Source organism: Schistocerca americana, chromosome 9 (genome assembly GCF_021461395.2).
Source record: "Schistocerca americana isolate TAMUIC-IGC-003095 chromosome 9, iqSchAmer2.1, whole genome shotgun sequence".
Classification (NCBI taxonomy): domain Eukaryota; kingdom Metazoa; phylum Arthropoda; class Insecta; order Orthoptera; family Acrididae; genus Schistocerca; species Schistocerca americana.
Window position 1 is genome coordinate 8,673,389 of NC_060127.1, and position 16,334 is coordinate 8,689,722.

The 16,334-nt window shown below is 40.1% G+C and overlaps 1 protein-coding gene across 1 annotated transcript in view; it reads right to left on the reverse strand.

The window, feature by feature from the left end:
- Nucleotides 1-16,334, reverse strand: part of LOC124551132 (gamma-interferon-inducible lysosomal thiol reductase-like) — a 76,799-nt gene that overhangs the window by 13,680 nt on the left and 46,785 nt on the right. Inside the window, exons 4-5 of the mRNA XM_047126093.1 lie at nt 12,610-12,756; nt 1,346-1,408 (exon numbers count right to left, since the gene is read on the reverse strand). Of these exons, the coding sequence (XP_046982049.1) occupies nt 1,346-1,408; nt 12,610-12,756 (210 nt within the window). The remainder of the gene's footprint in view (nt 1-1,345; nt 1,409-12,609; nt 12,757-16,334) is intronic.

Here is a 16,334-nt window from a genome sequence, read left to right on the forward strand (position 1 = left end):
ACCTCACACCCCACGTGTTGAGCAATTCGGCGGTACGTCCACCCGGCCTCCCGCATGCCCACTATACGCCCTCGCTCAAAGTCCGTCAACTGCACATACGGTTCACGTCCATGCTGTCGCGGCATGCTACCAGTGTTAAAGACTGCGATGGAGCTCCGTATGCCACGGCAAACTGGCTGACACTGACGGCGGCGGTGCACAAATGCTGCGCAGCTAGCGCCATTCGACGGCCAACACCGCGGTTCCTGGTGTGTCCGCTGTGCCGTGCGTGTGATCATTGCTTGTACAGCCCTCTCGCAGTGTCCGGAGCAAGTATGGTGGGTCTGACACACCGGTGTCAATGTGTTCTTTTTTCCATTTCCAGGAGTGTAATTTTAATAAGTTACATTCAGTGAGTGTAGTGGTAGTTCATTTACAATACTGTGTCCAGATTAGATTTCTGTGACTTGCTTTCTTTTGATGCGTTTTAATTTTTTAATGCATACCTCTACTCATGCATATCTCTGGAGGTGATTGAATGAAAATGAGCACCAGCAATTTGTATCCTTCTATGTCAAGTATTTCAGCACAACACTCAAAATATCTTTAAAAATTCTGCACGCGCGCACCCACACACACACACACACACACACACACACACACACACACACACACACAGAGAGAGAGAGAGAGAGAGAGAGAGAGAGAGAGAGAGAGAGAGAGAGCCCTCTTCAAGTTACCTGAGAAATAAAGTACTGATGACTGATATTTAACTAAAGAAATAAATAAAATACAATATATTACACTCTAATTGCAGTGGTAGTAGTTTTTTTTAACTTTATGCTTTCTGAGTGGCTTGTATTTTAAATGCTATTAAAATTCTGAGTTTGAGTAGAAGTAATAAGCTAATTAGAATGAATTTATATTGTTAACAAATGATCAAGGTGCAGAAATCACATTTTTTGTAGATGGTTTGGATATCTCCATAGGACAAGTTGTAGTACACATTTTTTAAAATATTCATGTCCATACAGGCTGTACAAAATTTCTTCACTTTATATCTTGTATTATATACAAGGACATCATGTTTTTTATTTAAGTGCTTTCATGTTTTCAAATTTCTGCTGGTAATATATAAATATATAACTGCAGAGGAGTGAGATGAACAACATCTTTTGAAAGAGTTGTGAGGTTTTTTTTTTTTTTTTTAAATCTCTTGTATGCTTTTCATCTGCAGTAAAATGCCTAAAAGCTTAGTTTCCAGTGAGGCTGTAATTCTGACATAGTTTGTCTTTCACTGAGTAAAGGCAAAAGTATGAAAAAAGATTTTATAATAAACATAATTAACAACAAACATTATACTTACTGGAAAAATTCCACAGACTTCCCTCCAAAAATCATTAAGTATGGCGGTCTGGTTACCTTGGCTCTGGAAGACAACATATATCATCATTTTTCTTTAAGAAACAACACTTAAGGAGATACACACACACACACACACACACACACACACACACACACACACACACACACGTAAGGAGCTGGGGATGGGGGGAGGGGACAGGATTTGGGCCAGGAAATGAGGGGGGGGGGGGGGGGGGAGCATATAGGGAAGGATAATATATAATCAGGCTCTGTAAATTGTCAAATGAAATAACTATCACATACTATCTATGAGCTGTGTACTACCTTACTAATATCTCAGTGTGTTACTGTTCACTACTCTCAGCTTCCAAGCCAGTTGATACTCTCCAGTAAGGTGAAAGGGTAAAGGTGTCCTCAACCTGAAGGATGATTAGGAGGAATGCTACAGGGCTTTTTGGGGATCCTTTTACTTTTGCTATTAGATGCAGAGATGCTCCTGCTAGCTTGCTGGACATACTGCTAGAGAGGCTTCTCCACTGTACTGCAACAGACCCCTACCAAACCTGCTAGTCACCAGGCCCAGACATATGGTGGACAAACAGTGTTGCTCACGGAGCTAACAAGTGAAATTTACTGTCAGATGTAGACCAGTTCTGCATGACGCGATTCATTCCCTCAACCCTCCTAGCCTCAGCCTTCACCAGTCCCCATCCTATCATTTGCCCTGCTCCCACTCCAGCCTCACACATGCCTCCTGTCCCCCCAGCACACCTCCACACTCCCTAATGCTTCTCTCCTCTCCCCTTTACCTCCACCGTAGCTTCCTGACGCAGCACCTAGTAGATCACCGTCCCACCCTGCAGTGACCCTCCACATTCTGACAGGCAGCACTACCTTCCTCCACCCCTACCTGTCTTCCACACCTCTTCTGTAACCCCAACAACCACCCCAAGCACGGTTACTACTCTCCCCCAGTGCGACCACAGTGGCCATGCGTGCATTTACGTTGTGCATGTATCAATGTCTTTCCATCTCATCCCATCTGGTAAGTTTTGGTCGCCCGAGGTGCTGTGTGACTCTTCCGTAAGTCTCGCCATTTCCTAAACCTCATCAGTCCTTTGCTTTCATCCCTGTTTCTTTCCCTTCAACCCTTAGGTGAGAAGAAGGAGCCACTGACTCTGGAGGCTAGCACATTTCCATATCTACTATATTAGGAAAAGGACAGATTGCTCCTCATAATAGGCAATGTGTTCAGTTGCAGACAGGCACAATGGAAAGATTGTTACACATTTAACTTTTGGCATAAACCTTCTTTAGAAAAGAAAACACACACACACACACACACACACACACACACACACACACACACACACACACACATTCACAGAAACAATCATGCCTCATACCCACATGACCAGCAGTGATGCTGGTCACGTGGCTCAAGCCATTTCATTGTGTGTAGCTGCAACTGAAAGTCTCATATTTACAGTAAGTAGCAATCTATCCATTTCCTAATATTGTGGAAATTGCTACCTGGAGTTTCCATCGTTTGATTTTTGCATTTCTATATCTTTTATATCTGTTTTCTCTCGATTTCCTGTCTATCCAATTATATTATAATTTCAAATATTTATTAGTTTCACTAACATTCATACTGTGATTTTATCATGGATTTTCCACAGTTTGACTAGCTTTAAAGATACAGTGATACCTTCATTCTGTATGTCATAACCTTAAAATGTGGCATCTCTCAAGCAGTAACTTAGATATTAAGTTTTTTGTATACACAAATGGTAAAAATCCTGAGAGCAAACTGACTGCCACAGAGAAATATTTAAAGCTCTTGACACCACTAAAATTTACTATCCTATTTACATAACAGCTTCGGTACCCATATGTGCACAAAATCATCAGGATGTGAGGGAAGAGCATTTCTGTACTCATACTTCTCTTATAGATCATTTTCAGTTCTTTTACAAACTACTAAGAGGGTTTCAATATTATTTTTTGAACAACAAAGGTAGTTGGAGTACTTATTATGAAAGTTACATAATCCACATGCTTAATTAGCTACAATTACAATATATCAGAATATATCTAACGTATGTAAATTTCAGTTAACACAGATGGTCATATGAAGCAGATTTTAACTTTTCCATTACTTTAGAATCATCTAGGCTGATCTGGGGGTCTCGATTCAATCACTATGGACACTTTCTAAATGTGTGTGTTTATGCCAATGTAATTAGTTACTAGACATCTCTGCTGGCTTCTAGCCGACTGATAAACTTTCTACGTTGACCTCACAAGGGTATGCGAAACAATCTATGAGTTGTTGTTGCCAACAGCAGAAGTAGTAAAAGAAATAATGTGTTAAACTTTTTTTTTTCTTTTGATTCATCAGTCTTCTGACTGGTTTGATGCAGCCTGCTGCAAATCCCTCCCCTATGCCAACCTTTTCATCTCAGAGTAGCACTTGCAACCTACATCTTCAATTATTTGCTGAATGTATTCCAAACTCTGTTGTCCTCCACAGTTTCTCTCCAATCCTGCGCGGAAACTCCTCATATCAGTTCACCAAATTTTCAACATTCTTCTGTAGCACCACATCTCAAATGCTTCAATTCTCTTCTGTTCTGATTTCCCCAGTCCATGTTTCACTACAATACAATGCTATTCTGTGCTCCAAACATATATTCTCAGAAATTTCTTCCTCAAATTAAGGCCTATGTTTGTTACTACTAAACTTCTCGACCAGGCATGCCCTTTTTCCTAGTCTGCTTTTGATATCCTCCTCGCTCCATCTGTCACTGGTTATTTTGAAACCTAGGTAGTAGAGTTCCTTAACTATGTCTACTTTGTGACCATCAATCCTAATGTTAAGTTCCTTGCTGTTCTCATTTTTGCTACTTCTCACTACTTTTGTCTTTCTTCATTTTACTCTCAATCCATATTCTGTACTCATTAGATTGTTCATTTGATTCAGCAGATCTTATAATCCTTTTTCATTTTCACACAGGGTAGCAATGTCATCAGTGAATTGTATCAGTGATATCCTTTCACCTTGAATTTTAATCCCATTCCTGAAACTTTCTTTTGTTTCCATCATTGCTTCTTCAATGTATAGATTGAACAGTAGGGGTAAAAGACTACATCCCCGTCTTACAGCCATTTTTAATCTGAGGGCTTCATTCTTGGTTGTCCACTCTTGTTATTCCCTCTTGGCTCTTCTAAGTACTGAATATTAACCATCTCTCCCTATAACTTACCACTATTTTCCTCAGAATTTAAAACATTTTGCACCATTTTACATTATCAAATGCTTTTTCCAGTTGGACAAATCCTATGAAGGTGTCCTGATTTTTCTTTAGTCTTGCTTCTATTATCAATTGCAATGGCAGAATTCCCTCTCTGGTGACTTTAGCTTTCCTAAAGCCAAACTGATCGACATCTAACACATCCTCAGTTTTCTTTTCCATTCTTCTGTGTATTATTCTTTTCAGTAACTTGGACGCATGAGCTGTTAAGCTCATCATGTGATAATTCTTACACTTGTCAGCTCTTGCAGCCATTGGAACTGTGTGAATGACATTTTTCTCTGAAAGCAGATGGTATGTTGCCAGACTCATACATTCTACATACCAACATTAATAGTAGTTTTGTTGCCACTTTCCCCAATGATTTTAAAAATTCTGATGGAATGTTAGCTATCCCTTCTGCCATATTTGATCTTAAGTCCTCCATAAAGCTCTTTTAAATTCTGATTCTAATACTTGATCCTCTTTCTCTTCTAAACGGACTCCTCCTTCTTCCATCACATCAGACAAATGTTCCCCCTCATAGAGGCCTTCAACGTACTCTTCCCACCTATCCACTCTCTCCACTTCATTTAACAGTGGAATTCCCATTGCACTCTTAATGTTACCACCGTTGCTTGTCCTTCTGACAATCACTTCTTTTTATTTTGTTCACATTTTACATGCAGCAATTTCACTTTAGCTTCCATGCACCTCCTGTTTATTTCATTCCTAAATGACTTGTTCAAATGTTCAAATGTGTGTGAATTCCTAAGGCACCAAACTGCTAAGGTCATCAGGCCCTACTTAAACTAACTTATGCTAAGGACAATACACACACCCATCCCCGAGGGAGGACTCTAACCTCCGGCAGGAGGGGCCGCGCAATTCGTGACGTGACGCCTCTAACCGCACAGCCACTCAACACGGCTTAATGACTTGTATGTCTCTATTCCTTAGTGTCCCTGATCATTTTTGTACTTCCTTCTTTCGTATTTCTTTTGCTACCAATGGTTTCTTTCCAGTTACCTCCCCTGTACCCATGTTTTTCTTTCCAACTTCTATGGTTGTCATTCTTAGAGATGTCCATCCCTCCTCAATTGTACTGCCTACTGTGCTGTTCCTTATTGCTGAATATATAGCCACAGAGAACTTCAAGCATACCTCATCATTCCTTAGTACTTCTGTATCCCACTTCTTTGCATATTGATTCTTCCCGACTAATCTCTTAAACTTCAGTCTACTCTTCATCACTACTACATCATGATCTGAGTCTATATCTGCTCCTGGGTATGCTTTACAATCCAGTATCTGATTTCGGAATCTCTGTCTGATCATGATGTAATGTAACAGAAATATTCCTGTATCACCCACCCTTTTTCAAGTATACCTCCTCCTCTCGTGATTCTTGAACAGGGTATTCACTATTACTACCTGAAATTTATTGGAGAACTCAATCAGTCTCTCTTCTCTCTCCTTCCTTGTCCCAAGCCCATATTCTCCTATACCTTTTCTTCTACTTTTCTCCCTACAACTTCATTCCATCCCCCATGACTATTTCGTTTTCATCTCCCTTTACATACTGTATAACCCTTTCAATATCCTCATATACTTGCTCTATCGCTTCATCTTCAGCTTGCTACATTGACATGTATTTCAACTATCATTGTCTGTGTTGGTTGCTGTCAATTCTGATAAGAATAACCCCTGTCACTGAACAGCTCACGAAAACACGCTCTCTGTCCTACCTTCCTATTCATAACAAATCCTACTCCTGTTATACAATTCTCTGCTGCTGTTGATATTATGGTATAACCATTTGATCAGGAATCCTTATCTTCTTTCCATGTCTTCTTTCCATTTCACTTCAATGACCCCTACTATTTTTAGAATGAGGCTTTATGTTTTCCTTTGCAGATTTTCTAGCTTCCCTACCACGTTCAAACTTCTGACATGCCATGCCCCGACCCATAGAATGTTATACTTTCATTGGTTATTCAATCTTTTTCTTATGGTCATCTCCCCTTGACACTCCCCTCCCAGAGATCTCCCAGAAATGGGGCAGTATTTCTGACTCTTTTGCCAATGGAGAGATCATCATGTCACTTTTTCAGTTACAGGTCATATGTACTGTGGATACACATTATGGGTATTTTCCATTGCCTTCTGAATCCTCATGCCATTAATCATTGTTGTTTCTTCAATCTTTAGGGGCAGTTTCCCCACCCCAAAGATGAGAGAGTACCTGAACCTCTGTCTGCTCCCGCGCCCTCTTTGATGAGGCCGTTGGCAGAATGAGGGAGACTTCCTACGCCAGAAGCCCTTTATCAATTTAACCCTTTTAAATATATGTGGTGTTTGTACTTTCTGACATGTCCAAAAGAACAGACATTGTTTTGATGCAGCAGCCACTACGAATTAAGACACATAGGAATTACAGACATTGGCTGCGACCAGGTACTGATTGAATCAATGGTTTCAATTCCGGCCCTGTTCAACTTTCTCCTTCCATGTAATCAGTGCTCACTTGTAACCAATATCTGTAATTCCTTTGTGTCTTAGCCCTTTTAAGCTGTGCTGTAATATAAAATAACAGTATTTCTATAATCATGATTTCCATTCTAACAAAATATTACAACAAAAATATTTTTTTCAAGTCACTGAAACACGTCGCAAGCTGAAATAGTATTCAATTACGGAGATGACAAGGCATCTGACAAGGCACAACAGCTGCAATGGTTATGGTGCGATTTCATTCTGCTACGAAAACCACTGCTGCCTTGCTGTGCTTTCTTTATTTTCATTGTCAGTCTGCTCGTAGTGCAGTAGGTGATGGACATCTCTCCTAAATACCCACCTTTTGCTACAGTTATTGAAGATATAAAGTCAAATCCATTACAGCTAGAAATTTTGCAAAAAAGTATGGAATGACATGAACAATGGTCAAATAGAAAGAAAACTAAGTGCTCCTGTCCCTCTGGAGAAATGGGGAGTTTTAAAATTTGCTGTAAATATCCGGAGCATTGGTATTAATTTGGAATTTGCAAAGACGTAAACCAATATTACACTTTCAGCACCATTGCATTATTTCATTAATAATAATGATGATATTACATGTAGGTTTGCTGTTATGTTTTCTACTATATTCATGAACATGATCCTAATGTGTGCACTTAACAAAATGTATTAAATTTCACTTTTTCTGATCCTAAAATTTCTATTAAAAAAATAAATAAATACAACTCAGTAACAAATTAATCCAGTAGGGAGACTCATATCAACCGGCATGTGTACAAATGTTCATTTAGGTGGGCTGGAAGTTGGCTACACCACACAGTACACAGCATGGTATCAGCTACAGTGTCTGCATTGACTTTTCTGTGCAAGTACCTATGATATTGTGCTGCTTTTCTGTCACATATATCTTCTCATGGTATGACATGCCGCATGCACTCTTCTTCTTAGGCAGAAACCACTCCAAAGTAATTCGGCCTTGAGTTTGTCTTAGGAATGTCACTCAGGAGGTGCAGCTATTACATATTCGACTTTAGCCACATAATGATAATCCAGCTGGATCACCGCTAAGGCAAATTTAGGCAAATTCCAGTTATTCCAGTGAATTGAAAGCACACTTCTGCATATCTGAACCACAATGCAGGATTACGAGGCCAGCATGGAGGCAGTCCCACAGTGAGTCACAATAATGAGGGTACTTCAGCAGCTGGTATGTGTTACATTTCATGAAAATACTGTATTGGTTTTTGAAAGTTAGTCTTGCTCCTTATGGTTACATAGACTGAACATGCAGGTTGATCACATCAGGGTCACCAATGTTGGTCCAAGTAGGTACGAGCTGTCTGAACAACTATAATTTTGTGTTCAACATACTCCCAGCTGTATGAAACATGATCCTCCAGTATTCCAGGAATGAATAAAACTTATTCACCAATAAACACAGAAGGTACATGATAATATTTGAGACTAGTTAGTGTTATAGAAGAGTCTGACAGGAGCTGTTTACCACAGCGAAGAAACTAGTGTCCTTTGTAACAGTCATGGAACACTGCGCTGCACACAGAGAACAAACCAAAACCCAGTACCTCTGGCAGCTGGAGTGAGAACTCTTAAACAGCTTACATAAACACAGCAGCCAACAGTAACTGGTGATCACTACAGATCTATGAAACAGTATTCCTTTTCTTCTTCCTTATGTTTTATTGTCATGTTCCAAGAGAAGCAATCTACCATTTTAATAATATTGCCTTTTTCCATCCAGGACTTTCCACTGTTTGCATAACAAATTGCAGTGCATTGGGAAGAAAGCATTAGTTCTAGCAACCACTGATGAAATTGTTCACACTAAAACTATTAGGGTCCTTGGAGAATGCTATAAGTATGTTTTATCATCTCTCTTATTGATGCATAACAAGCCTAGAGTCCAAGGAAAATTTAAAATGTGATATGCTGAAAGTATGGAAGTAGTAGTCCAATTAATGTACAGGGCTATTACAAATGATTGAAGCGATTTCATAAATTCACTGTAGCTCCATTCATTGACATATGGTCACGACACACTACAGATACGTAGAAAAACTCATAAAGTTTTGTTCGGCTGAAGCCGCACTTCAGGTTTCTGTCGCCAGAGCGCTCGAGAGTGCAGTGAGACAAAATGGAGACAGGAGTCGAGAAAGCGTATGTTGTGCTTGAAATGCAATCACATCAGTCAGTCATAACAGTGCAACGACACTTCAGGATGAAGTTCAACAAAGATCCACCAACTGCTAATGCCATTCGGCGATGGTATGGGCAGTTTAAAGCTTCTGGATGCCTCTGTAAGGGGAAATCAACGGGTCGTCCTGCAGTGAGCGAAGAAACGGTTGAACGCGTGCGGGCAAGTTTCACGCGTAGCCCACGGAAATTGACGAATAAAGCAAGCAGGGAGCTAAACGTACCACAGCTGACGGTTTGGAAAATCTTATGGAAAAGGCTAAAGCAGAAGCCTTACCGTTTACAATTGCTAGAAGCCCTGACACCCGATGACAAAGTCAAATGATTTGGATTTTCGGCGTGGTTACAACAGCTCATGGAAGAGGATGCATTCAGTGAGAAACTTGTTTTCAGTGATGAAGCAACATTTTTTCTTAATGGTGAAGTGAACAGAAACAATGTGCGAATCTGGGCGGTAGAGAATCCTCACGCATTCGTGCAGCAAATTCGCAATTCACCAAAAGTTAACGTGTTTTGTGTAATCTCACGGTTTAAAGTTTACGGCCCCTTTTTCTTCTGCATAAAAATTTTTACAGGACACATGTATCTGGACATGCTGGAAAATTGGCTCATGCCACAACTGGAGACCGACAGCGCCGACTTCATCTTTCAACATGATGTTCGGCATTTCTTAAACACGAGATTAGAAAACCGATGGATCGGTCGTGGTGGAGATCATGATCAGCAATTTATGTCATGGCCTCCATGCTCTCCCAACTTAACCCCATGCGATTTCTTTCTGTGGGGTTATGTGAAAGATTCAGTGTTTAAACCTCCTCTACCAAGAAACGTGCCAGAACTGCGAGCTCGCATCAACGATGCTTTCGAACTCATTGATGGGGACATGCTGCGCCGAGTGTGGGAGGAACTTGATTATCGGCTTGATGTCTGCCAAATCACTAAAGGGGCACATATCGAACATTTGTGAATGCCTAAAAAAACTTTTTGAGTTTTTGTATGTGTGCGCAAAGCATTGTGAAAATATCTCAAATAATAAAGTTATTGTAGAGCTGTGAAATCGCTTCAATCATTTGTAATAACCCTGTAATAAGTCACCAACTGAAATGTTTCCTGGATATCTCTTTGACAGTTTTTGGCCGAGTAATGCAATACATTAGCTGGAAGGTAGGAATGTAACACCTCGGTTCAGTTTACAGTGATAAAAGCTATAGAAAGAATAATTTAAAATTAAGAATACAATTTTTAGAGGGGAAAATAGTGTAGAATCAGAGTTTGGTAATTGCAGATCAAAATTATAGTATATCAGCAAGTGGTTTAACATCTAAGTACAGCAAAGCCACAGAAGCTCCGTCATGGAGAAGGCAGTGACGTTAAACTCTTGTGACGAAAAACCTATAAAAAGGCGTGATCGTCATTATTGCCGCCTTTTTTCCTTGATTGTTTCATTAAAGGGTGGGGAACCCATGTCAGTCAGCGAGACAATAATTAGATTGGACTTTATCGTGTTAAGATTCACGATAAACTGTTAGAATATTATGGAGATTAAAAGTGATGTAGTGTACGATCTCTGACTGTTGGTAGCAACGGAGTATTAAGGGGATTTTAGGACTTTAGTGCTAGATTGGAACTTTACGGACATATAGATGACAGAAACTCAAATTATCTGCTGATACAAGTGAATTCAGAGGTACCGGTATTCAGATATTAACATGTGAAAGTGTCGTGTGCCATTAGTTGCGAATCTGGACGTAGAGCACGTGCATATTGGCATTTGCAGACTATTTAGATTCCTCCAGGCTAGGAACCTTTTAAATAGACCATCATTCATCACCATCTTAATCCTTGAATATAGAGTGAAAGTGAAATACGAGAGTGTTGTACTTATTTCATTTACCTAGTACTAATCAGTGAAGGTTTTACGGAACCAAAGCTATTCAGCAGTAAGTCACCACCATCTAGCGGAAAGCGCAGGCATTAACTAACACACTAACTGTAGTGAACATTTATGTGTTCTACAGACTGCTTAATATGAACTTTTGTGACTCTCTGACGTCCCCACTCCCTCTGAAAGGTGGCACAGGCTGTCTTAATCATAAGAGGGGAGAGTTTTGGCCGGGCAAATTACTAAATAAAAGCGGTATTTACAAGACTCACAGTAATAGCAAAACACAAGGCCCGCACCTCATCGGAGAGTCATCACTGTCACGCCAGGAAGTAAAGCCAGAAAACCTACTGATGATATGTATCTACGAGCAGACGTCGACGTGGAGTACCTAAAAAGGGAACCACAAGAGAGTTGGGGATGCTTCAGCTGCTAATGTCAAAATGCCTCTTTGTTGTTACCTATGTCTTAAGTTGAAAATCTATATCTCTCTCTCTCTCTCTCTCTCTCTCTCTCTCTCTCTCTCTCTCTCTCTCTCTCCCCTCCCCCCCCCCCCCCCCCTCCTCCTCTCTCTATTTCTCTTCCTCTCTCTTTCTCCCCAAATCAGTATCCACCTATACCATGCATGCCTCAAATCGTTGACTTCTTATGCTTTTCAGCAAGCTGCTGATTGCTGAAAACCTGACAACATACTCTTTCTCTGCACGCTACTAAATGACATGTTTCTCTTCTTTTGTAAACCACATAAAAAACTTTTTACACTCAGAAAACAACTTCACACAGTACCCTGTCTGTTTGACAAGTATAGTTCAAATACATTCACAATAAACAGGGTCACAATTCACAGCAGACCCTCTTATGTCGAACTTATTTTTGTTCCGTGACTTCCTTATGCAATGTCATAGCCATCTTCCTCCACAGAGGCCAGTGCAACTCTGATGACCCGTTAGCTGAAGGAAACACTAAGAACAAATATCACCAAACATTAGCTGCTGCCAGCATTGGCCTGTTCAGTAACAACATTGTCTCCATTACTATTCAATCAATGCGCACATTCCGAGAAACCCCATGCTCGATGCACATTCTCCACATTCCAATCTACATTAAATAAATTTTCTTCAGCAGTCAATGACCATCACTCATCAGTGCTAAATACACTGTGCAACACATCACTTTAACAAAGTGATATGTCACAATATACAGCTCAAGTAAAAACTAAACTGAGTGCAAGATTGTCTCCCACAAAAATGTGTCCAATTGATCTTTCGCTGTGTGAACATAACTGAGTTTACAGCATTTCATCTTAAATAATAGTAATATTTACAGTGTGTTCATGTATCTAAGTCTTAAAATACATACCCCATTTAATGTCACTGTTGGTACGAATGTTAAACTAGGATCCAATGAATGGGTAGCATCTCCACATCTTTTCAGCAGCCCTGTTCCTTCCAGTCCTCTAGAACACTGCAGGATTGGTCTCCATGTAATGTTGAGCTTACTGGCACACTGAAACAAGTACCGATATAATCTCACAGTGAGGAGAGAAGATTATCTGAGCATGAAAAGTAGAATTAGCAACTAAACAGATTCAAAAGACCTTGCTTTAAAAACTTAAAAGAGATACATTTGAACATCCGCAATATTTGCCATGTTTGACATAGCATTTCATGGTTTCAGAGACATGGAAATGCATCTGTCAGTTCTGCAACACAGTGAAGCATACATCAAGTCCAAACATTGAATAAGACGAGCTGTAAAATATTTTCCAGCTGATTACTCTAGCATTACCATTATAGTTTCTTTGTCTCCTTTGGTGTGCCAGTTTCTTTAACATTAGTTTTGTTGTGTTTGGTTTACACATTTATTTTATGATGTTTTACTGTACAATTTTTCATACTTCTACTTTCTTGGTGTTTAGTACCTAGAAAAATATAATTTCAAAATAAAAATAGACTGCAACCAAATATACAGGGGAAGACAAAACTTTGCCAACGGAGGTTCAGAGAGTGATCAAAATCATTTGCCGAATATTTTGACGTGAAGAAGTAAACCAGAATTTAGATTTTGTAGTTGAACAATTGAACTATAGTCAGTGGCATATGGGTCTTTTTCCCCTTCAAAATATCCAGCATCTTAATTTAGGAACAGAAAGTCAACTTTGGTCATTCATTCATGATGTTCCATAGATCATATGTAGATGAAGAGGCTTCAGAGATATGGAACTAGTCAAGATGAACATTGAGAAATTACAAGAAACTTGTATAAACTTCATCTGTTCATTACACTGACAATAATCTGCCATTGCACCAATTCATATTATTTATGATTTTGCTGGCTAAATGTAGCCTATTAAATTAGTATGAAAGCCGCTACTAAGAAAAAACTTCTGGTTCCTCAGTTATTTTCCTTAACGTTTACACACACACACTGGCCATTTTTAAACAAAAGTGTAACCTTCATCTGGGGCCTATTTACAAAATAGAACTAAGTCATCATGAAGTTTTGCAATGCACAATGCTTCATTGCATGTAGTTAACAATAATTTTAGTCTGCAAATATATGTAAAAGATAATTTGTAGTAGTGCTGTAGTGGCTGCTGAAGTTTCTTTTTTTTCCTGCCAGCAATATCTTGCTTTGTGCTAGATGGGAACTGGTTGAAGACATTTGCACTGAGTATGTAACCCTTGAAGATAGATGTAAACTGCCCTGAGAAGGCCTGCTTACAAAGTTTCAAGTAGTGGCTTTCAACGATGACTGTAGGAAATACTGCTATCTCCTACATGTCACTCACATAGGGATCATGAAGACAAGATTAGATTCACTACAGCATGCACAGAAACATATAAACAGTCATTCTTCCTGCACTCCATACATGAACGGAACAGGAAGAAACCCTACTAACTGGTACTTTAGGATGTACTCCCTGCCATGCACTTCATGGTGGTATGCAGGGTATATGGGCTGAATCACCTAAAACTTGCATTGCAGATATTGTGGAATTGGAAAGAGCTATTGATGTGCAGTTTTTATAGAACGGTTTCGTAGTCAGGGACTCATATTGTTAACAAATCAACAGATTTTAATAACACTGAGAGAGTGTATTTTTTCTGCAATTTTTTAAATGGAAAAATGCCTGTTGGCATTAACAAAAAACTAAAGGTACGGTAAATTAAAATGTCAGTGGTGTTTTTTGGAGGATTCTAGTGTGACTCATTAACGAGATATCCTATTTTTTTAAAGTTTTCACACCAACACTTGCTTGTGCCATTCAACGCACCTACTTGCTCGGTTCAATGTTGTTACGTTTGCTTACAGTGTGCTTGTGTGTTCCTTGAGTGGATTATGATTTAACAGACAGTTAGTGTATGACAGTCCAAGCAGTACGTCACGAGTGGACAACAGGATTTACCGATGCAGATAAGGCCAACTTACTCACAGTGTATGGAGAGTCTAGGAAGAATTCAGTTCATTCTCGTACATGTAAGCGGCAAGATATACCACTAGACATCACCCATCTCAGCAATTATTTATTGATCTCTTCAACCAGGTATGTGATAGAAATGGTAGTGTAACACCTAGACAACATAACAGAAGGAAACAAGTGGTGATAGAAGAAGCAAAAATTACTATTCTTCCTGCTGTTGCAGTTAACCCACATGTTAGCTCCTGTGCAATAGCACAAGGAAGTGGCATGAGTCAGGCAAGGATCCTATGAATTCTCCAGCGACATAGGGTCCAGCCTTACCACATCTCTCTGCATAAAGAGCTGCATGGAAAGGATTATGAGAATCATGTTAACTTCTGCACATTGGCATTAAGACATATACTCCAGATGTATCACTTGCTTTGGTTAGTGAGAAAGCCACATTTATCAATTACAGGCTGGTAAACCACCAAAATATGCACTATTAGTCTGCTTAAAATACCCGTTGGCTTTGCCATGTGTAATGTCAGCACCCACAGAGTCTAAATGTCTGGTGTGGGATAGTGTACCATCAACTCACAGGCCTGTTTTTCATAGACGGAACACTGAACTGACAAAAGTATCGCAGTGTCCTAACGGACCATTTTCCACAGATGCTAGAAGTCATTCCTCTGCAGACTAGGAGGGAGCTGTGGTACGAACATGACGGCCGTCCGGTACCTAGTACACAAAGCAAAGAACTAGCAGTGTCTTCACGAATTGTTTCCAAATTGTTGGATTGGACACAGAGGACCTGCTCCTTGGCCAGCCCATTCACCAGATTTAATGCCAGTAGACTTTTTTTCTGTGGGAAAAGTCGAAAGACACTGTCTACGAGGACATGCCGACTACACCCGACGATGTGCGATGACGTATTACTGCAGCTTGCTCAGACATCTACGCCGTAATGCTACGGGGTGTGCAGCAGTCTTTCTGTACCGGCACGAGTTGCCACTGCCGATGGTTGTTTTGGACACAACCTATGATGGTGAATTGTCTCGTTTCTGGTCAGAATTCACAGAACCAAGGGATGCAATTGTGCAGTTCTTTGCTGTGAGCTACTGCAGATTTTGTACAAGTGTCACTGTGTGAACTTTTCCAAACACAATATCTCATAAATGACTTGCACTACAGTCCTTCAGAAAACACCACTAACACTCTATTTACGCTACTGTACTTAACTTTCCAGGATTTCTTAACCTCAAACCTTGCCTCACCATAATTCCCCAAATCCCTCAATGTGCGAGGTAATTTTACATCTGCAGAAAGAACCGCAATCCACCACCTAAACTCTGATCCCGAGCTTATTATCACCACTGATGTTTTGAACCACAAGGATTGCCTGGCAGAAGGACTCCACCAGCTGTGAGGGTCATCCACCTACAAATCCTGCCATAGTGACCCCATTCCAGAAATCCAGCAGGATCTCCAGTCTCTCCTCAAATCCATAGATCCATACCAGAACCTCACCCCAGAGACTATCTCTCTCCTCACCTCTACCACTCCTTGCTCTCCTACCGTCTACATGCTTCCTAAAGTCCATAAACCCAACCACCCAGGATTCCCCATTGTGCCTGGTTACTGTGTCCCTACTGAAAGGATCTCTACCCCCGTAGACTGT